This window comes from Phocoena phocoena, chromosome 11, assembly GCF_963924675.1.
Source record: "Phocoena phocoena chromosome 11, mPhoPho1.1, whole genome shotgun sequence".
NCBI lineage: Eukaryota > Metazoa > Chordata > Mammalia > Artiodactyla > Phocoenidae > Phocoena > Phocoena phocoena.
Genome location: NC_089229.1, coordinates 78166297 through 78190832, shown reverse-complemented (window position 1 = coordinate 78190832; position 24536 = coordinate 78166297). Strand labels below are relative to the sequence as shown.

The 24536-nt window shown below is 32.8% G+C and overlaps 1 protein-coding gene across 1 annotated transcript in view; it reads right to left on the bottom strand.

Annotated features, from left to right (window-relative positions):
- ERGIC2 (ERGIC and golgi 2) overlaps window positions 1-24536 on the bottom strand; it is a 36522-nt gene continuing 11986 nt past the window's right edge. Inside the window, exons 4-14 of the mRNA XM_065887191.1 lie at window positions 22994-23040; window positions 22150-22220; window positions 17176-17216; window positions 12805-12906; window positions 11504-11599; window positions 9438-9493; window positions 8438-8536; window positions 4777-4874; window positions 1811-1973; window positions 663-745; window positions 1-493 (exon numbers count right to left, since the gene is read on the bottom strand). Of these exons, the coding sequence (XP_065743263.1) occupies window positions 431-493; window positions 663-745; window positions 1811-1973; window positions 4777-4874; window positions 8438-8536; window positions 9438-9493; window positions 11504-11599; window positions 12805-12906; window positions 17176-17216; window positions 22150-22220; window positions 22994-23040 (919 nt within the window). The 3' untranslated portion in view covers window positions 1-430. The remainder of the gene's footprint in view (window positions 494-662; window positions 746-1810; window positions 1974-4776; window positions 4875-8437; window positions 8537-9437; window positions 9494-11503; window positions 11600-12804; window positions 12907-17175; window positions 17217-22149; window positions 22221-22993; window positions 23041-24536) is intronic.

Here is a 24536-nt window from a genome sequence, read left to right as displayed (position 1 = left end):
TGTTTTACATATTTTATTCTGACATCATATCTTTTAAAAACAAACAGATGCAAACATTTGCACTTATCAATGCCATTTTCTTTAGATGTGGTTTGACTTCTTCCTTCAGGCTCTTTGTCATCAAGAAGCAAGGTTTGATTTCGATACTGCCGTTGCTATGAAAATATCAGAAGGGGTCATCTTCAATGCAATATTCCAGTTGGGCTTATTCACTGATTAGATTAGCTGTATAATTTCTTCTAGGACATTTGTAACAGACACAACACACATAGGATTTCAGTTTGGGTTCTTTTCTTTTTTTTTTTTTCTCCTAGGGTGATTCTTGCTTCTCATTCATATTTTCTTTTCTTTGAATATATTGCACAATATTTTATTATTAAAAAGGTTTTACATCTCAGACAAAAAGTTTTTCTCCTTTACTTGGGAGGTGCTAATGTGTATTATTTTCTAAAAGAGGTAAGTGGTTGTCTGTGTGGCCATCTTCAAAGGGAACCTAGGGAGGAATAAAAAGACCGAAGCATTAGTTTTATTCCTTACACTATTTCCTCTAAACACAACACTTTATTTTGGGCAATTTCTTTCTGGGCGCCAAGAGCTACTATTTAGATTTAACAATGATACTATGACTTAGAGATCAGCACCATTTATACTACACCACTTACAGAACTGACGGGTTTGTAGGCTCCAAGTCTGAAACGACAGTAAATTATTTCGACTATAAATTTTCCAATTCCATGTAACATGCCTGTAATAAAAAATAAGTTTATGTTTTTAATTAAATTATGCTTTTAATGAAATTTCTTCCTAAGTTATTCATTTCCTAATTTTGTAAGTAAGAATAAAAAACTATTATAAAGGAATAGATAAGGAAGGAAACAGTTTGCTTTATTCACTTCCACAGTCAAAACTATCAAGACAATTGAATTTTAAAATAAATGAATTTCTTTTCAAAATCACAAAGCCATAATTCATGACCTTGACAAAGCAATCTTTTCAAAGGTGCTTAATATGTCTCACACCTACACAATTTTGAAAAATAAATACTACTAGCACCATAAATTTAAATGAATCTAAATAAAGCAGTGATAAAAACTTTCATAAAAGCTATTCATCCATTTTAAAAATATAATTCAAACTATATAAACTCCATGTAATATTAAATAGAGGTTAGGATAAAAAAGGAACTGTTTCCTTATCTATTATACTCAACTCTCAAATTTTCACAATTACAATTCTGCAAGTTATCTTTGAGAGAATCCCATAATTTTACGGCGAAAAGACCAAAAGTCATAAAAACATTACTGACTAAAAATTTGGTTTCACATATTTCATAGTTCAACATACCATAAAGTACAATTTTACATTGTGTACAGTTAAAAATACCTTAACTGAAAAAGAAAATTTACATTCAAAGTATCTACTATTTCTAGGCATTTTCTCATCTAATCCTATAACACACTTGCAAGTTAGATATTATTATTCTCATGTTTATATAGAGAAAACAATTTCAGAAAATTTAGGTGACCTCCACAAAGCTATCACCATGTAAATGACAGAACTTGGGTCCAATCCTAGGCTCTCTCTAGCACACTAAGTAATCTCCCGTAAATCACTGAATGCAGTGAACTTAGTTATGTGTAACGCTTAATCAATACAATTTTTGAGGTTTGAAATTAAATCTTAAAGAAAAAGTTCTTTAAGTATCAAAACATGAGAATGTGTATATTTCTTTCCCCTTTTAAGTAAAAGCATCTTGATTTTTAATGTTAGAACTTTTAGAAATTAGACAAAAAAAGGAATGAATCTTAACCTGTTGTTGAAAAGATTCCTCCAACAATACCACAAAGCCTTACAAAAAACTGCCAGAATGGCATATGCTCCTCAGTAACTGTCACCATAAGAGAGCTGAGATCATATTTCATAAAAATCCCAGAGACTCCATGGCTGCCTGCAGCATGGTTAATGACACGTTCCTAAAGAAAGGCAAAAGGAAGGGAAGAGAGAGGAGGAAGAGACAAACAGGATTCACATCATTAGGTTACTTGTATACAGTCAATATGAAGCCCTCCAGCCCTCCTGAACAAGAGGGACATCCAAATCTCTTTATGAATTGTCCTACTAGACCAAGCTCTCCAGAAATAAGCAAATTATTCTGTATTCTTTGTATGGTTAGCTTTTGAAGCAATCAAAAGAACAGAATCATTTTTTACTGTTTTCTCAAAAAGGTCACTTTACATACTACAAGGTTTCTACTAAACTCAAGAGTTTATATGGCACATTCTTCATTGACCAAATCAATGAAAACTACATTCCTATTTTGACATACTTTTTGTATTATTTCTTTGCTAAGAATTTACAAAATAATTCTATCTACTTCCTGTCATTTGAATGATAAGATTTAAAACCAATTTCAATCACTGTTGTTCATTTTAAACTATATGAGATGGAGTACAGGAAGAAAACATAATACATTAATTTGAAAGATATCAATATCTGAGCTACTGGTTCAGTTTTTAAAGGAAATTTTTCTTGAAAGGAGCATAACTAAAATTATAAACCTACCACAGTGTGCACACTGAGTGACAATATATTGTTTCATTCCATTCTGTTTACACTTCAAAACTCAAGTTTGCAAATTTCTAATAAATTTCTATTATAGCATGAAACAACTATGCTACCACAGTGCTTTGCTATGATTTTTGTGTCAGGCCCTACCTGTTTTTACTAAGCTGTAACTAAACTGCAAGCTTTAGGAAGACAAGTAACGTGGGAAATTAAAACAATTTCATGTGGGCATTACAAAACCTCTTTGCCTATTAGCACAACAGAGCCTTATAAGCCATTGATCAAGTTTCCAATATAAAGTGACTTCATCTTTAAGTTCTGATAAGTTCAATATTTTGCCAAAGTTATAAATATATTGTCATCACCTATGTGAGTGGATATCGTTTTAGGGATCACGGTGTCTACATAACAAAAGACTCATAATGATTCACTTTTGGTCTAGGACCAATGAAGGTCAGCCCTGTCCTTCTCAACCTCCACTCTACCAACTCCAGTTACTCCTTTTTTTTTTAAAGTGAAATACAACCACTGTAGTTGCCCTATCAGTACTAACACACCCCACAAAGGTCAAATGCTCTGGGATTCTTTTTTTTTTTTCTTGTTTATTTATTTTTGTTATTTAAAATACATCCTGGAGATAATTTCGTATCAGTATATAGATATCTCTCTCTCTCTTTTTTTTAAAGTTGCATGTTCCTCCATTGTGTCGATGTATCACTTGGGCTACTTCCAGTCTTCTGTCATTACAAGTAACAAAACGAATAATCTCATACACAACATCACCTTTTTTCCACCGTATCTTTGGATTTAATTTCTAGAAGTGGGACTGCTGGGTCAAAAGGTAAATGCATATGTCATTTTGCAGATATTGCCAAACTCCCTTCCAAGAGACTATGCCATTTTGCACTTCCTTAGCAATGTATGCATGCCTGTTTTCCCCAAAGTCGTGCTGCTGTGTAGACTGCCTGACCTTCAGGTGTTGCCAACCTTAGTGAGAAATGGTTATCTCCCCACCCATAGAGAAATGCTAAAGAGCACAATATGTACTTGTAGACACTTTACCTAGTTTCTCTTTCTCTCTGCATGTGAGCGTGCGCACGCGCACACACACACACGGAGTTACACATACTTGATTCTTCCTCCTGAACCATTTGAAAAGTTATAAACACATGACACTTCACCCCTAAAAACTTTAGTATTTAGTTTCCCAAGAATAAGGAAAACTCTACAATTACTGAGGACACAGTCAACATAAGTTATAAGACTATCAAAGGAAAATTTCATATGGAGGAAAGCAAATTTTATTTTATTTTTTTTGCGGTACGCAGGCCTCTCACTGTTGTGGCCTCTCCCGTTGCGGAGCACAGGCTCCGGATGCGCAGGCTCAGCGGCCATGGCTCACGGGCCCAGCCGCTCCGCGGCATGTGGGATCCTCCCGGACCGGGGCACGAACCCGTGTCCCCTGCATCGGCAGGCGGACTCTCAACCACTGCGCCACCAGGGAAGCCCGAAAGCAAATTTTTAAAAGCACTTAAATTCTGGAATTCTTCTGGATACTAGTATTTGAATATTCACCATTCTTGAACACAATAAGAAAACATAGCTTATAAAAATAAAAAATTAACAACAAAAAGAATGAAAGAAAACATGGTCCCAGAGTAAGTGAGAAATCTGTTAAACTGCCCAATTCCAAAATTCTGTTTCTCATTATCAATATTTACTTATAAGGCCACTCCACCCTAAGGTTGCAGAACGTCTGTCCTCTCAATTAGATGAATATGAAGCCCTAAATTAGGAAGGCAAACCCTCTAAATCTGCTATCTGAGTCACAATAACCATGCGTGTCCCAGGGTAGATACATTAAGTAAAAAATAAATAACAGAGAAATCAGAAAATCTGCTGGCAGATTAAAAAAAACGGCTTATACCAGTACATGGGAAAACAAGTATTAAGATATTAAGAGTAAAATAATTAATATCATAGCTTAATAATTTGTTACTAATTGAATGGAAAACATTCCAGATTTTTAAAATCTACTTCTTTTCTTACTCTAAAACATACTTAATACCCATTTCTGATATTTTATTGACTTAAAATAAAATGTCACTGCATTTCAAATTTAAAAGGCATTACCTGAAACTCCAAACTAATTTTGTAGCGGGACTATAAAATGCTTTAAAAAAATAATTTTACCAGTTGGATTCAACTTACCCTTTCTGTCACAGAAAACTGATGGGTGTCTGCTGAAATTTTATATGTATGTAGTTTTGTTGGCACGATTGTAATAAAATATTGGAACATCTGGTTGTCTAGAATAAAAACAAAATGTAGGTTTTTTTCATCAATCCAGTAGCAATGAAACTACTGCCAAATACATCAGCCTTCTATTAAATACATCTAATCTGAAATTTAATGCTACTTATAACTTAATGTCTAACAAAAAAATATTATAAAAGAATCAATGAAAGCAATATATTCACATTTGGTAAAACAAGTTCTCAGTAAGCATAAAATAGTCACCCACACACATCTATTAGAAGATGTCAAAAAAGATGAGCTAGTTATCTATTTAGATATCTTTTATAATCATTATCATCCTTTTATAAAATATGGAAAATAAAAGCATTTCTTTATAGTACAGAAACTAATAAAAATAAAGTTATAATAGGATAACCACCACAAGACACATTTTCAGTTTCTACTAATATCTGAACAGAAATAAATAAACCAAAACTGAATTAGCTATTGGATATATAAACCAAAATGTAGCCTTTGGATAAATACAAAGAATCAATACTACAGTAGGAAAATAAGCAAAGAAACTACTCAATGATGGCCTGGGGTTACTACGTAATCAAAATGATCATATTTATATAGTCATTAGGCATTTATAGGTTTAATACAAGTCATAAACACCAGTATATTACTAATTATTAATTAATTTTAAACAATTAACAGTTCACATAATACAAAACATGTTAATTCTCTAGGTCTACATTCTAGAAAATTTAGAACTAGACATATCTATCTATAGTTTCAACTAGGTTAAGTGAATAGGGCCTCATTACATTTGCGATGTACTTCACGTCACATGGTGATAACTGTCTATGATAACTGAGTACGTGAATAAAATATATAAGTTTTAAATGTATGGTTTGATAAATTTTAACAAATGTTTTTATCCATACAATCACCACCACTATCAAAATATAAAACATTTTAATCACCCCAAAGAGTTCCTTTGAACCCCTTTTCAGTCAATCCCTTCTACCTCTGGTCCTAGGCCAACCACTAATCTACCTTCTATTGTTACAGACTCATTTTGCTTATTCTAGAATTGCATATAAATGGAGGTATACAGTATGTACTTTCATGTGTCTAGCGTGAATTAATTTTTATTTTTATTTCCATCAGTTCAATTTCTCTGTCTCTTATCTCACTGTAATTCAGAATAGGAGAGGGAAAGTTAAAATTGTAGATAGAAGGGAGAGGTAAGACTAATGGTCTCTTCAACACTAACATTAAACAAGTTTCTAACAAAATAAAGCAAAGCCTGTTTCAACTTCACCATTTCTTATTTCACCTACCACTATAACTACCACTTGTACCACTATAACTTTCAAAAACATAAAACAGTTTTTGGCCAGTTCTATTATTAATTTCAACTTAAATCCTAAATATTACCACACATAATGTTAGAGCAAAAGTGTGTCAACTTTGTCCACCACCAATAAATGGCTTATCAATTGTGGACGATCTTTCATCCTTTGAGTTGTTCTCTGATGTAAAGTGAACTGCTCAATCTGTGCTTATTTTTGAGGTGTTTTACAAATATCTCTATTACGTCATAAACAAAAATAAGCTAAAAATGAGCGGAGAAGAAGGTGTTCAAGTATGAAGTATTTATGAAAAAGAAGATGAAATTGAGAGTGGTGAGGTTATAACCAATGCTGTACACATGGGTGGGATAATTAGACTTGAGGGAAAAAAATGAGAGACAAAGGAAATCTCACCACGTGCGGAATGAAGTCCAATGCAATGAACAGTAGCCAAAGCAGGTCAAAGAAACGTGACAGGGAAAATTGGAAACCTTTTAAGCTATGGTGAGAGAACTGCTGAAGACCTATTTGTCTAATATATAAGTCTGTTAGATACCTTAATGGCCAGGCAGGGGGAAAATGCTCTTGCATTAGATTTTGTTGCAAGCCACAAATTGTTCCAAAGGTTATAGGTCTGTCCAAATCTGCACAGCATTAAACATATCACTGCTAAGTAATCCCCTCAAAATTCCCACATGAAGGAGAGGGTAGTTACCTGAATCCAACAGATCTGTAATGCTGAATTTTTTCTTTATCGAAAAAGAGGCCCAATAGAACATATATTAGGAAGGAGAAGAGTATACCTGCTTTAAAGCTTTGAATAACCTACTGACATTCATCTCATGCCATTTTATAAAATAATTCTAAACACCTCTTAGTCTTCCTGAACATGTAAATTTAAAGAGCCTTTTGAAAATTAATCTGTTCATATTTAGATCTGCTTCTTTACAAAAATGTATAGTTCATTTCAGCATCTTGAAACAAAGTATTAACCAACATGTTTTCAATTGTGCAGCTCTTGTAATATTTAATGTATTTTGGTGTAGAATGAACACATACTTAAAGATGAGAATACACAGAACAAAGCTTGTAATTCTCAGAATGTTTCTACTCACACATTTCCAAATTTAGTACTCTCAAGCTTCCTTGAGTGAAACATTCCCACACAAACATAAAATACTCATGAATTCTAAATAAAACATGTTTAATGTATCTGATTACAACACTATGCTAAAAGAGTAAAATACCGAAAAGAACATTAATAAATCTATTTGAATTAATAAAAAATGAAATCCTTAATTACAGTTTTGCAAAGGCTAGAATTCCTAGTGGCAGAGGAAGCTTTAGACGTCCTTAAGGCATATAATATGACTATTTTTTTTTTTTTTTTTTTTGCGGTACGCGGGCCTCTCACTGCTGTGGCTTCTCCCGTTGCGGATAGCACAGGCTCCGGACGTGCAGGCTCAGCGGCCATGGCTCACGGGCCCAGCCGCTCCGCGGCACGTGGGATCCTCCCGGACTGGGACACGAACCCGTGTCCCCTGCATCGGCAGGCGGTCTCTCAACCACTGCGCCACCAGGGAAGCCCAATATGACTATTTAAGAAGAAAGGCAACCAAAAATCTTCAAAAAACAAACATCAGAAACCAAAAAAACCTTTTATTTCCTTAATAATCCATCCATATTTGCACAAACTGAAATTTTAAATGGAATAGATGGTTAAAACAAACAGTAATAAAAGGTATCTGTACTACTTCTGACTGTGTTAATACCAAACCATTCTAGAAGAACTCTAGGTTTCTGATGTTTGTAAAATTCTTTAGAGAGGTTTCTGATATGGTAAATATAGTATAGATTTTAGAACTTTGAACCTACACAAAGAAGAAAATTTTTCTTATAATGTTCAAACTTTCTTTTGTTCTTATTCTTTCTTTGTTGAACATGGAAAAGCAGTTATGCCCTCTTAACACATTAACCTTTCATATGCTTAGAGAGCCTTTAAATTCTACTCCTTCTCCTGACTACTTCTGACTAATTTCTTATCCTGTTCCATGGCTCATTTTTTACCATTTAAAATTCATCCACTACTAGAACAAATTCTCTTACACACATCTCCACTTAAAGATGATCAGCCATTTAAACCACTTCAAGATTTATCCGTTTATCTGTTACAAGGGGGTTAAGGAAGAGGTTTATTTAAAATGTATTAATATCAAAGTTATAAGAACTATTTGCTTACAAGCAAATTCCAACAGTAATTATTAAATACTTACGATCGAATGCAATCTTTTCAGTTCCATCTAAAGGATTAATAATTCCTGGAACAAGCTCTCCAAAAGACAAATGATCTATTCTATGAGAAAAATTGTAAGCTAAGAGGCAAAAAAAAAAAAAAAAAAATTAAGTAGAGAAATTAAATTATTCAAAACTACATGTTACAGATTAGTTCACATTCTTACCTATTCTCAAATGAAAATATCTAAAATCTGCTGGTATAATAATATAGTATTTAAAAACATATTATTTTAAGAAAAATGCATGCAAATATGTGGGAATCATATGTATAGAGGTAAACACATTCTGATAAAATGCTATATCGCAAATTTCATAATTATATACAAATTAATATCTAAGAAATAATATGACATCTAATTCTGATAAACAAAAAAATCAGTCTTTTCTAGTCCAAGTCATCATATAGAAACAGGATTGTGTTAGAAGAACTGAGATGATGTCCATGAAACTGATCAGATATATTTTTAATACACACTATTGCTTTAGCACATTTATGTAACTAAACTTGTTTTTTATGGAATTTATTACTTGTTTTTGTTGTCTAAAGGAGACTTTAAAAACTAAGTTTTATGATAATCATTACACAAAACTAACTTGAATACTTTATATATGTGTGTAAATGTCCATATTTAAATTTACATACTTAAACAAGTTTCAAATATATTCTCTTCACTATCTGTAAAAACTATCAGAAAAAAAAAAATTAGCAGAAATGTGTACTAAGTGATATAAAGCACACCAAGGGTGCTTCTCCCTACCTCAGCAACTTCTGAGCTATGGCTAAAAAGAAATATAGGTAGCTTAAAGACAAGAGAAAATGGATTAGTCAATAAGTTAGATCATTTATTTTCTCCTTCAGATATCTTCTTTCGGCATACCCCACTTCCAAAGCCCTACCTCGCACCTGCACTAAAAATTAAAAAACACACTTTTTTTGCAAGGACATCTTCACAGAAAGAAATTTCAGAAACTGCTTACAGTCGTGGTTGACAAGTGCTGCCAGGTGTGCATGACCTCGGGGATGTGGAATTGCCCTGAAAGGAGGAAAAAAAGATTAAAGTAATAACATTTAAATACATAACTAATTAAAATCATAAAGGGGATCTTTCCTAAGTTATATAATTTTCTTAGTATAAAATAATATAACAACATACTTGGCCCATGATTTAAGTAGGTAAATCTCATCTCAGTAATGCAATAAACTGGGGGTTGGCAAACGTTTTCTGTAAAGAGTCAGACAGTAAATATTTTAGGTTTTGTGGGCCAAGATGCAAAACTGAAGATATTATGTAGTTACATAACAAGACAGAAAACAAATTTTTACAAACTTATTAATGAAATTCAAATTATAATAGTAGTAATTGAGTACTCTTTTGGAATCCAGGTATTTTTGCTGGGAGATAACATTTTGCTTAACTGGGGTTTAGAGTTGACATTCCCTATTTTCAAAATCCCAGATAAGATAAGGAAAGGATACAAACCAAATGCTTTTCCATTTGGCCTCTCTTATTGATAATATGAGTTATCACATGGAGAGGTAAGTGAAATTGAGAACAAAGGCCAAAATATAGAAGTTCTTCCAATATTTGTCAACGTTTCCCTCTTTCAGTTAGTTTTGGAGTAGGATATTGTTTTTATCCAGAAGTGCAAATAAAACCTTCTAAATTTCTTTGAGCCAACTATTATTTGTTGACTATATGATACCAAGAAATTCTAAGGTTCCCATCTACAGGTTGGGGATGGAGAGAATAGGCCCTGGCAACAGTAACAAAACAACAAAACATGAATGTTAAGAAGAGTGGGATAACAAAGACAAAGCAGGGAATTCCCTGGCAGCCCAGTGGTTAGGACTCAGCACTTTCACTGCCGAGGGCCCGGGTTTAACCCCTGGTTGAGGAAGTAAGATCTCACAACCCATGTGGCACGGCCAAAAAAACAAAGACAAAGCAAATGCCTGATTTGATCTGATCACTGTAAACACTGAAATAATTTTGCATATAAGTCTAATGCTGTCTCTATATATTTAAAAAATCTCCAGCCATGCTCTGTCCTGCTTTATGGCCTTTCCCTCAGTCTAGATGCCATTCTCTCCTTTTATATATAAAATTCCTAACCATCCATTAGTGTTCAAAGGTTTCCCTCAATAAAGCCTCCACTGACTTGCAGAGTAGGTCAGGTACCTTGTTATATAGTTTCTTATCAGTCATAGTTTTCCTTTACAACTTCAATACAACTATAATTAAATAATTAGTGTAATTCACTGTTTAAAATTCAGATTCTCTCACAGAATGTCAGCACCATAAGGGCAAACACCCTTTCTCTGTTTTTCACTGCTTCATCTTTAGTATCTACCATAGTACTTTGCACATAGCAAGTACTCAAAAAATACTCTTCTTTTGCAATGATGAATTGTTCAGCTTTGCAAGCCTAGATGGAAGGAAGGAAGTGAAGGAGAAAAGTAGAGAAAGAGAGAGGAGATAATCAGAGAATCTATTTATTCATTCAGGAATTTACCAAGTGTTTATTATATGACAGTTTCTGTGCTGGGTTCTGCTCATGAAGGCAGGTGGTCTGATATTTTTCCTTAACATTTACCCAATTTAACTTTATCCCAGACATATTTCTAACTACGTCAAAATACTTGTCTCGTACTGGTCAGGGATTATATTTTGATGAGGATCACCAAAAGGAAAAACAAAACAAAAACCTAATATACAACAAAATGAACAAATTAATGAAATGTCTAGGTAAGAGCTTTCTGGCTACTAAAACTTGGCAAGCTGAAGGTTTTAATTCATATTTACCTACAGCTTATATACTTTAATATATGAAATATGACATGACTATTTTTCTTTTGTTTTGAAGCAGTAGCTTTTAAAGTTAGTAATCTTCTCTATCCTGAGGTTGAAGGTTGAAGACATAAAAAATATACATTTTAAGAGTTCTCTAGTGGTTAGTTATATATTATTTGATTAACAAAGAATTTACTTTTAACCAAACTGCCAACTTGTTTAAAGTATTTTCAGTAAGTGAAAAGAACATACTTGCCCACAGTTATGTGAAAATTCCCTGCTACTTTATTGACATATAGATGACCACGAATTCTGCAAGCATCTGGAGGCTGTGATGAATCATCTTCCCTGTTACAACAAGATACATTTGAATTACTTACAGCGTATTCAATATAGTCACCATATTTCTGGTGAGAAAATTTTACAGATGGGAAAAAAAAAATCCCTAAAGATCAATTTTTAGATAATGTTCTAAATGTCAAAAGTAGAATAGCAGTTTTTTGAAGTCTACACTTTTATTAAAAAACATCTACAAAATGAAAAACATTATATAATTATTATATATATATATTATTTACACAAATATAAAATTTCAAGGTCATTCAAATTTAACCAGAGGACTAAGTCTAATGAGAGAAGAAAAAGTAAAAGTAAAGAATTACTAGTCCAACAAAGACATGCTTTTATCATGTTTCTGGTACTTTAGGGGACAGGAAGCGTTGGGAAAAAGAATGAGTAAGGGAAGGGCATACCACTTAACTTCAAATAGACAATAACATTTTCTTCCTAAGCAAATGTAAAACCTCTGTATATTTTTAAATTTAAATGATCATTTTCATGATTATAGCATTTCCAAATATCAGCTCTTCTAATCTATAAAAGAGACAAAAAGTGAAATAAAAACATGAAATTCCTAACAAAAGTTTATACATCTTCATAATGGTAAATGAAATTAATTTGTTCTTAAAACCTAGTACAATTTTATATGAAGGTATACCATACACACATAAAAATGAAAATAATATTTGGGATAATCCTGATCAGTATCATAGGCCATAAATTTAAGAGTAAAAAAGACATCTTGAGACTTCCCTGGCGGTCCAGTGGTTAAGATTCCACACTTCCACTGCAGGGGGCGCGGGTTCAATCCCTGGTTGGGGAACTAAGATCCCATATGCCGCACGGTGCGGCCAAAAAAAAAAAAAAAAGACGTCTTATCATAAAGAATGATTACATTTTCTCTAAGAAATATAAGATTCAGAGGAGTAAACCAATACTAAAATTATGTCACAATAAATTCTTTTTTTCTTTCTTTTTTTTTTTGTGGTACGTGGGCCTCTCACTGTTGGGACCTCTCCCGTTGCGGAACACAGGCTCCGGACACGCAGGCTCAGTGGCCATGGCTCACGGGCCCAGCCGCTCCGCGGCACGTGGGATCTTCCCGGACCAGGGCACGAACCCATGTCCCCTGCATCGGCAGGCGGACTCTCAACACTGCGCCACCAGGGAAGCCCCAATAAATTGTTAATAAATAGTCTCACAAAATCTCCCACCTTGGTGGAAGTGCTGTTGATGCACTTTTAAAAGCACTTTTAAATATCACATCTTGAAGTGAATGTTCTTCTTGCAGTCTACTCTGAATCAGCTGTAGCATCCTAAATACAAAAACAAGCAATAGTTAACAAATACGGTAAGACACACAGAGAAAGCCAACACTATTTTAAAAATAACACAGGTAGCTAAGCCATACATTTATTATTACATAACTTTATTCTAAAATAAATTCTCAAGTATTCTTTGGTCATTTCCTTGAAAGCAGGAAAAGTGAGGGAGTATGGCTACAGGTATAACAGCTGGGGTCCTTAAGTCTGTCTAATTCCATCAGTAATGAATGTGTGGACACTAATTGCATGTCCATTATTGGTGGAATCAGGGTCACCAAGAAAGAACTTCTGTTCACCTGAATATCTAAATTCATCTTTCATGCATGCACGCAGCAATAACAAAATTCTTAGTTTTTGTCGGGCACTGAATAAAGTGTTACAGATACAAAGAATGAGACAAATAAGGGGCCACATAATAGATGTGATGGACTTAAAGGGGCAGATTACTGGGGGTTAAATCCACACAGGAGCATCCAATTCTCATTACAAACCAGGCCACAGTGACATTTAGTATCACCTAGTGCCTGCCTTTTCCAAAGAAACCTGAACTTTATCCTATGACAAGACCATTCTAAACGAACTATTATATTCTACCTATAATTTTTAAAAAGAACATCAGCATATAAGGTATAGGATTATAGAGAACAAAGTATTCATTTGAGAACTCATGCTTAGATTTTCTTTTTAAATATACTTCGCCACTAAAAACACATTAGTTGCTTGAAGATTTTTTTTTTTTTTACAAAATTGTTACATTTACATAACTCATGAAATTACTTATTCTGAAGAACAAAACCAAGAATAAAAGTATTTCTTCTCTCTAATATTTCTAACATTTTCAACAATAACTTTGTATCTTTAGATATAATTCTATTTTATATCCTTTAATCTATATCTTTATATAACTAACATCCAAAGTCACCTGTATCACAGTTCAAACTCAGCAAGTACAAAATTTACACCCAGAGGGAAAGGAGGGATGAATAGACAAAACCGGGAATTTTCAGGGCAGTAAAACTACAGGTACTGTAATGGTGAGTACATGTCATTATGGATTTGTTAAAACTCACAGAGTGTACATCTCCAAGAGTGAACTCTAACGTAAACTATGGACTCTGGGCAATAATGATGTGTTCATGTAGGTGCATAGATTGTAAGGAATGTACTACTCTGGTGTGAGGTATTGATAACAATGGAGGCGGTACACGGGTGGGGGCAGGGGATATTTGGGTACTCTGTACTTTTCACTCAGTTTTGCTGTAAACCTAAAAATACTCTTAAAAAGTCTTTAAAATATATATACACATACATACACACACATAAATAACTTGGAAAAATTATTAACAAATATAGGAACTTAAAGAAGAAGCAAATGTAAATGAGAATATATTTCACATCCCATCATAATGATATAATAAACATTTTTTAGAAGTGCAAGCGAGAGATAAAGATAAAATACGTATGCACCACCCACTAAGAACACTGGTAACAGGCCTATTTAAAATAAAAAGTCATTTTTATACTGTAAATTTAGTATAAATAAAAAACAGTAATCAGGAAGGCTATGTCTAGGCTTTGAGATTTCCTTTTACTAAAGGAAAGAGATTAATTGGGATCCTAAATATTTTAAGAAAGCAGAACAATTGAAAGACAACTTAAATATCTTTTAGCAAATTCTACAGGTAAAGAACGTTTTGGTATGCACATTATTCAGGTTGTTAGGTCTTAGGCATCTCTAGTCCATTCAAGAATATTTGTTTAGAAGCAGAACATGATAATCTAGGAAGCTTCAAGAGGCCAGATCCCATCTTCAGATTTACATGTACAAAGACTTAAAATCTTTAGAGCTAATGCTAACAGAAATTGAAAGCTTCATATTTTTGCATGTCTTGTATTTCCAGTGTTCAAACTTTTATTGCTTGGTCAGTGGGAAAAGAGGTTGATGACACCAAACCGTATGCTGTATGTGTGTCTTCTGTTTCCAGAGTTTAACTTTTAGTGCTGGGCAGTGGGAAAAGAGGTTGATGACACCAAACTGTGTGTGTGTGTGTGTGTGTGTGTGTGTGTGTGTGTGTGTGTATACGTGTATAACTTCTGCCTCAAATATACCAATAAATACCCAAGTTTATATTCCATATATAAAAGGATGTAGAAAATTCTACTACGATGGAAAAAGTCTATCATTTTAACAGTAAAAACACAATCTCTTCTCTCACTTACTACTAGTCTTGAACACTAAATAAAATTCTAGATGAAAGGAGACTTCTCACTTTAACATTTCTGGAATAAAGTAATGTATTTTGTCTCTGGATGGCTCTCTACTAAAAGCGCTGGAAGCCCAGAGACACCTAATATTCAGTTATTTTGTTCAATACGTTCGTTTCAACTTTAATTTTAAAAGCTCTCCAAATGGTTAAAGTAGAAATTAAAAGAGAAAGGCCTTTGAAATGTACTTAGGGACTAGAAAGAAAAAGAAAAAAAAAAATGGGTAAAAAAATTTTTTTGTAATAATCTTAAATTAGGTAATGCCTTTTTAAGCATAAGACACAGTCTAGAAAACAAAAAGAAAGAAAAGAGTGGGGATGGGGTGACTATTTAAAACAAAGAACTAATTTCTTTAATATACAAAAAATTGGGCTTCCCTGGTGGTGCAGTGGTTAAGAATCCACCTGCCAATGCAGGGGACATGGGTTTGAGCCCTGGTCCAAGAAGATCTCATATGCCGCGGAGCAACTAAGCCTGTGTGCCACAACTACTGAGCCTGCGCTCCACTCTAGAGCCCACGAGCCACGGCTACTGAAGCCCGTGTGCCTAGAGCCCGTGCTCCGCAACAAGAGAAGCCACTGCAATGAGAAGCCCAGCACCGCAATGAAGAGCAGCCCCACCCCCACCCCCACCCCCCCACCACGCTCGCCACAACTAGAGAAAGCCCTTGCATAGCAACAAAGACCCAATGCAGCCAAAAAACAAACAAAACAAAACAAAAAAACCAAAAAATTATTTAAAGTTATTAAGAAAACAACCAAGCAAAATGGGCATATGGCATGAGCAATCAGTTTCACACACACAAAAATACAAATGGGAAAAAAATAATCCACAGATATTCAACTGATTTACAAAGAAATGCTAACTAAAACAAGTACAATACCAGTTTTCACCGATCAAATTGGCAAAAATAAAAAAAGTCTGGTTATACCCACTGTTGGTGAGGTTGTATAGAAACAAGTACTCTAACATACTGATAGCTTTGGAATATAAATGAAACTATTTGGGGAAGATGTTTGGCATTATCTATCAAAAATTTTTTTCAGTTTTACTAATATATAACATTGTATAAGACTAAGGTATAAACATATGATTTGACAGATGTATATATGTGAAATGATTACCACCATAAGTTTAGTTAACAACCACCACCTACCTCACCATTACAAATTTTCTTCCTTGTCATGAGAACTTATCAAAACATTAAATATACTCTAAAAGATAAATTTCTTTTCTAGAAACTTTATATACATATATTCACTCAAGTACATAAGGAATATATATATATATATATATATATATATATATATATATACACATTCACACAAGGAATTAGATTCAAGAATTTTCACTGAGCATTGATATTAGAATCTTTGCAAGCAATCTAAATGCCCATCGATAAGTATCCAATTAAATAAATTATAGCTTATCCATAAAAGGTACCACTATATGTACTTAAGTGGGAAGATGTGCAAAATATAAGGTTAGGTTGGAAAAACAAAGTTATAAAACAAATGTACAGAATGAACCCATTTGTATTAGGAAAAAAATAACATAAGCAAATATGGAAACATGTAGAAAATTATACACAGAGTATTTCTAGCAGGCTACACAAGAAATTTAACTCTGGTTATTACCACCAGCTAGTGGCACTAGGTTTAGAGAATGATGAGAAGGCTTTTACTTTCACTTTATATCCTTTATATTCAAATTTGATCATATATTGCTTTTAAAATTTTTTAAATAGTTAATACAATTTTAAATGAAAACTAAAATGTATTTATGATTCAAAGTGCATTAAAGATTATATGACTTTCCTAAGATCTGATAAAATCTTTGAAAGTGTAAAGATTATATTATATACTATATTCTGCTAATATTTCATCCAAAGAAATGCCTAGATAAATATATTAATCTATGAATAATATACAGTAGACAAAATAGACAAAGCATGATCTAATTTCTATGGACCACAATACTTTGTTTACTTATTACCTCTGCCACTCTTTTTGCTGTGGTGAAAGATCAAATATTGCCTGAAATAAAGGAAAACATAATCACTAGCACTGTCAATTTCTCTTGCCTCTTATATCATAATTTTTTTAAATTTTCTTTGACCAAGGAACAAATTTATAATAACATTAAAAACAAGTATTCATAATTTACATTTAATCTTCCATAAGTCAAACTAAAAAATTTAAAATTTTACTCAAAAGTAGTATAAAGAAATTTCACTAACTGTGAATATTTTTCTATTACAGTTATCTACATTTATAGGAATGGATACAATGCAGTCTATCACATGTACAAAATGGTATTTTAAGACTTAAAATCATTTAAATGATGCCAGCATGAAACTTAAGTATTTAAAATGAAAGTATTTAAAATGAAAAAGACATACAGCTTAAGTATAATATTCAAGCATCCAAAGCCCATATTCTTGCCAGGAAAATACCATGATAAAATCAAAAAGTTTTGAAATGACCTAACAATGTCACTATAATTCCCAAATGTATTAATCAAGAAAGAATAATTCAAGAAATTTTATCTAGGCACTATGTTCACCAATTCAAAGACAAACTTAGCTACTTTGTAGAATCAGAGGAAAAGAGGCAAACTTCTCACAGTTTGTGGCAATACCCACAATTTAATTTTCCAACAAAAAGTCCACTTTTGATTTTTAAAAGGTGATTTATAACAAGGCATATTAATTCTACTTTCTAACTTATCAACATTATTAATGATCCCTCCATAATCATGCCCTAACCTACTACTCTCTCACTATAAATCCTTTCTCTTTAACCCCTCATTCCATCCGACAGTTCTACCTCTGTGCCTTTAGTTATTTAATTATATCAACCTGGAACCTTCCTCTCCTGTAACTGTGACCCTAATGTCAGTCTAAATTCTATATGCCACTTGCTCTAGGTTAATGATTACAGTGAAATTACTTTGATTACTCCTCCTGCTGAACTTGTCTATACCTTGCTTCCCAACCTTTTTCACAGCACAGCACACAAAGAAAATGCTATAAAACACACCATGGCAAACAGATGAGGCTACATGCAACTGCTCCCCAGTTACCTTGTGAATAAAACTACTGACAGCAGGGACTATGTGATTCTCCCTTTGACTTCCCCAAACTGCTCGGTATAGTGCTTAACACAGCGGGTAAAGAACTACTGAGTGGCCTACTTTGTGTTCGGCACTATGCTACTTAAATCATTATCTCACTTAACCTTCATAACAACCTTGTGAGTTTGTTATTATTCTCTCCTTTTTATATATAAAAAAGAACTCAAAAGATTAAAAAAATTTTTGAAAAATCACAGATAACGAAGGTCAGTATATAAACCCAACTATGTCAGATTCCTCACTTTCTCACATCCCTAAAAGTAGTTCTTTTCTTTAAATAAATAGTAGCTTTCATAGCATATTGTGTGATCATGGTTTAGAAACCAGTAAAATTATTAGAATTAAGTTTTTAATATTCAGACTGCATATTAAAAGAATGAGTGAAAATTTAAAAACAAGTAAAAATTATCTCAAATAATTTTACATTAATAATAATTCTTAAATATTTTAATATAAATTAGGACAAGGGAATGAATACTTACCAGAAACACTGTTAAACGTTTTAAAAATTACTGATAAAAATATACAATTACATATTTTTAAGTTTCTAACTTTCTGGCTAAGACATGACTTTTAGTTCATGACAGTTAAATTAAAACAAAACTTTCCTCTTCTACAAATGACTGAAAGAAATGGCAGAAACTGTTACAATGGAATAATCAAAGATCCTGCCACAATTACATAATTCTAACATATTTATCAGTGCCTAATACCTGCAATGCATTATGCTTTACATTTTGTGAGCTATAAGGAAGAAAAAATAAAGTAATTGCTTTTCAGGAGCTTAGAATCTAGCTGAAGAGACAAGCTGTCCAGAAAAAATATTTATTAAAAAAATCAGAGACTTAATAAATGTGAAGAGAGTGGGAGTGACAGACACTCAGTATGGAGCAAATGCTAGAAAAACAGCATAAATAAATTTTAGAGGATAAGTTCAAGATGATTATCTCCTCAAATTCTCACAATGTCCAAAGAAACAGAAAAATGAGGACACAAACTGTATCATTATTTTAAATCATTTTAAATAGCATCCATATGTTGGAAATTATCAAAAACTTATGCAAGACAGCATACAAGGGAGACTAAATTGAGAAAAGAGCCCAACACATAATTTATTTCATGGGACAGGAAAATCCATGTAAGCAGTAAATCCCCAATTCAGAGTAACAGAGGAAAACAGGTGATAAAAGATAACAAGACACTTGAGGAAGAGACAGTCACCATCCTAAGAAGACTTCTAGCACTTCAATCGAGTGCCAGAGACCACATCACAAAGGGCATTCCACAGCATTATTATTCCCAGCTTACATGTGACCTGGACTGTATTCTAAATTAAGAAAAACTACTGCTACAGCTGGCTGCTAATGAGGACAGTCACACCAGTTAAAGAAAAAAGGAATTACCCTAGCTAAATTTAACCTGTCAAAACAAATACGGAAAAGGAAATGTGGGGTGCCCTGGTGAACTACTCTGCCATCCTGAACCCAATGTGACTTCCTCCTTTCTTTTCAAAAGCATCTGAAGCTCTAATTTTGCTTAGAAGAAACACAGTATATCTAAACTATATATCCTTCTCCTTTCATTTACGTCTGGAAAAAACAAAAGTGGGGGCGGGGAGGGAAAGGGAACCGACATAACTCAAGTGTGTCTCAACTCTCAGTCAGTTAACTGGCCATTTATTTTCCCATCCTAAAGATGAACAAGAAAATAGATAGCTAGATAGCTAGATAGACAAAAAGATTCATCAATTTGAAAGAAGTGGTAAATCTGAGGTCCGAGGGATAATTTTCCTCTGTGATACCATTTCTAAAAAGAAGAAGAAGAGTGAAGTTTCTCTAATTATTTCTCAATGAGATTTATCATCATGAAGACAGAAAAAAATGGAGTGATCTGCAATATATCAAAGGTGGAAAATATAATCACTGAATTTTAAAACATAATGAAGGCATTGAAAAAAAAAAGATTGATCCTGCTGGATCAAGGTCATCTCCCAGAACTCACAGATAAAGTTCAAAATATGCATCTTATGCAAGAATTGATAAAAATATTGAGAACCACTCCATGAAATTCAACATCACTTGATAAGAATTTTAAAAAACAGAGGTAAAACCATTACTCTGAACATCATTAAAGCAAACAAACAAGCAAAAACCACTTAAAACTTCAGATCATTAATACCATCAAAAGCCAAAAATAACTGAAGGGGATCCACACTTGGATATACAGGATAAATATTTGAATTTCAAAAGTAAAAGAAAAAAGCATATAAGTAGATAAATATGTTACCTACAAAGAAAAAAAAAATTGTGCCAGAAGGCAATAAAGGAATGTCTATAAAGTTCTGAGTGTAAAACACCATAAAGCAAGAATTCTATCCTCAGCCAACCTTACATGTATTGAGAACAGAATGACATAGGCAGTCTGTCATAAAACATAACCCACATATTCTTGCTGACAAAGAAGTCACAAAAAGTCCCTCACAAAATGATAAACAAAAATAAAGAAACTAAGAAGGGTAGAAAGTAAAAGCAATAAAACATAAAGTTGAATAATTATTCCTAAAATAGTATGAAATAGAATACAAATATTAGTGTCTGATAATAATCATCTAGATCTAAATTTCCAGATAATAGTTTAACATGCAATAACATGGTACCTGAATTTGTAAGGTTCCTAACCTCATTTAAAATTACTGATATCAATTTTTTGAGTGGCAATACAGGAGTTAGGAAGTAGGGTGGTTCAGAGTGGCAGTAACAAAAGTTACTTTTTCTTTAGAAAATTTTATTTTAAAAGTGTGTATCAAAAGGCATAAACATATTTTGTTCATGTAAACTAAAAATAATTTGGTAATCAAAACTGACCTAAGAGCTTCCCTTTTTTCTCCTCCACCTATTCAGTTACTTCTAATCCTCCTCCATCACCTTTAGTCTTCACTTTGCAATTTTGTTTAAAGAGGGTTCATAACTGTCAATGGTAAACAAAGCAACTCAAGAATGCATGGGTAAACATAAGTACCACAATGCCAACAGAGCAGTCAGCAAGGCAGAGTAGCTGGGAGTTCCATGCTTTGTTTTCTAAAGCTTCTTTAGGGCTAGTTCTGATCATGACCTGTTATCACCCACCCCTGTAATGTGATACCTGTCCCTGTAATGTGATGGTGTTTTCTAACAAATTAATTCTATTACACACAACTTGTGCTATGAAAACAATAAGAGAATGTCAGTATTTCATTAGGTCTGGGAAATGGAGGTGTGAAGGAAAGAGGAAGAACTAAATGCACATGAAATTTCTCCTCTTAGATAATGCTTCATTCTTGATTACAAGAGAAATATAGCTCAAACGTTTTTAAGAACTTAAATTTGGTAAAAGAAGAATACAAATAAGACATAGAATTTCCAAATCATTAGAAGAAAAGAAGAAAATTTCATCACTATAGCAACTGTATAAAAGAGAAAAGGAAACTGTTAGGAAGCATTAACAAAAAATATAAAATAAGTATAAGATTATAGAGGCTTATCCAGAATGCTAACAAGGCTTTGGTTTAGATATAATTTGGTAATTATATTTATATAATTTGGTAATTAGATATAATTTTCTCTTCCCCCTAAATGTTTACAAAGAATATGGAATATTTCTGTTTATTTGTTTTGTTTTTGTTTTATTTTTTACTGAAGTATAGCTGATTTACAATGTTGTATACTACTTTTGAATTAAGAAAATATATTTTTAAAAAACTAGCTCAGACAAAATTAAAAGCAAATATCAAAACTGTCTTCAAGGGAACAATTCCTCAAAGCATACTATTTAAAAGAACATGTAAATCAAACTTACTGGTTCATAAACTAGACCATCTGCAGATGCAACCATTGTTTCTGCTAAATCCAATACATCTGCTCCAATATCTGCATAAAAAAGAATTAGAAGTTTTATATTCTATGCTGAGAGTCAAACTATATCCACTAACCACTAACATAAGAAAAAATAAATGGAAAAGGAAAAGAGATTTAAGGTTGTTCTTAAATGAAATCTTTTAGAAATTAATTTCCTTAATTGGATAAAATGATTTCACACTTTAAAAAATTTTGTATGAACTACTGAATTCTTGGTCTCTACTTTTCAAGCAGTAATTTAAGACACAATTTAAGATGAAAAAGCATCCTCATTTTTGAGAACTATACTGATTCAAACATTATCTATCTAGCATATTAACATTTTTCCACTTCTACCAGTATAATTAAGTGAAGACAGCAAAGAAAACAGAAAAGGGTAACATCATCATTAACTCAAAAGATTTGGATCTGTATTTTAATATGCAGAAGTAAAAGTAAAGGGTAGTAAATTGAAACTGTGAAACAGGATATGTTTCTGGAATGTGGGTGTAAAAACCAGTATGCCAAACAAGAAAGAAATAAAGGATGTACCTAAACTAGAACTTCGATTTATAAAAATTTCCTCCAATTTTCTTTCATTTTAATTATACTAATGTGAAAGTTAAATCTCTTTATAGAGAAGAAATTTAAAGAATACAAGCTGGGGAGAAAAACAATTTGTATTTTTAAATTAAGATATCATAAAGGAAAAATAAAGTTAAAACAACCAGTGGCTTTTACTTTTTACTAGCGACTGTTTAAACCATAATCTATATATGCAATCATCAGGTTAAACACGTACTTACACTGACACTTCATGGCAACAGTAATATCTATATTGATTCTCAATTTGCTAAAAGACAAAAGGAAACATTAGAACCTACCAATTGATCAACAAAACATGATCAATATAAATCAACTGATCTATGAAAAACTTGGACTTCATACAGAATAAAATATGTCAATTAGAACTTGGATAGCATTCATATGGGCAAAACAAAGGCACTTTAAAAGTAAAAATTCTATTTTGTAATTATTCCAAAAGTCTTTCTGATTTCACAAGTTTTTAACACAGTATCCTTCATTTTAATGGCAATTCTACAATTAGTAAGCCCAAGCAACTCAGAAAAAAGTATTAACCTCTGTTTACATAAACCTTACGTAGACTATGCCATTAAACAATACAAAACTTTCAAAATCAAAAGTTAGGAATTGAAAGCCTTTCTCTCCTTATTTACCAAATAAATACCAGACATCAGGCCTTGTACCTGATGTCCTACAAATACTATCCTCTTTATTCTTTACCATGGACCTATAAAGTAGATAGCTTCAGTTCTACAAATAAGCCAATGGTGTTTACAGCAGTTTAAATAAATGCCTGGCTTAAGACCACATAACTACTGAAGTGGCATATTGGAAACTAGTTCTGTGTGACTCAAGATAAATGTACCCAAATTACCAGAAAAAAAAAAAAAAAACCTGATTCTTATTTTTGCATGGCCTTTTAAAAAGGCTCAACCAATGCCTTATTTTCAAATATTTAGTTCAAATCAAATTAATTTTCAAATATCAGAATCAGTGCCATGAATAACAGAATGAGTACAATCAGGATCAGTCCTGTCCTGCGCTTCCTATCAAAACTTTTTTTCACTCTAATAATTTTCATCTGGTTTCAATAGGGAGTACAGATTTTTAGAACTTCACGGAGTCTTAAAGTAGTCTAGAGTTCAAATAGTGTTCTAAATAACCCTGGGGTTTAGGCTCAGATTTATAGGAAGAGGGTGAGGTCAAGCAGACAGGCTTCTGGGCATCCCCACTACACTTCTGTGGTGAACTACATGACTTCATTTAGAAAGAATAAAAATTATTTCATTGGTGCTAAAAAAAAACCAAAATAAGAAAAACAACAAATTCCTTAAAAACTAATGGCATTAAGAATAACACTGATGTTATAGATCAAGAAACTGAGGCCCAAAAGAAGTCAGTTGTATGACTTGCCCAAGGTTACACAGCAACTATTACAAATGTTGACTGACTGAATTCTCACTGACCTGAAGAGGAAAGTACTATAATTAGTATCCCCATTTTACAGAAAACGAAACTGAAGCACACGCAGAAATAGATTTAGTAAGTTCCCTAAAGTCACATACCTAGTAAATGGCAGAGCTGGGATTGTAATTGAGAAGTAAATGTTTCCTGCTATCTAGTGCAATCTAAGTATTATAAACCTGTTATCTTCAATCAATTAAAAAATCCAAATAATACAAATAAAGTACATTTTGTCTCCTAATTAAGGTACTAATATTTTCAAAGGTTTAAAAGTGATGCTGTTTACCTTAAAATATAGTT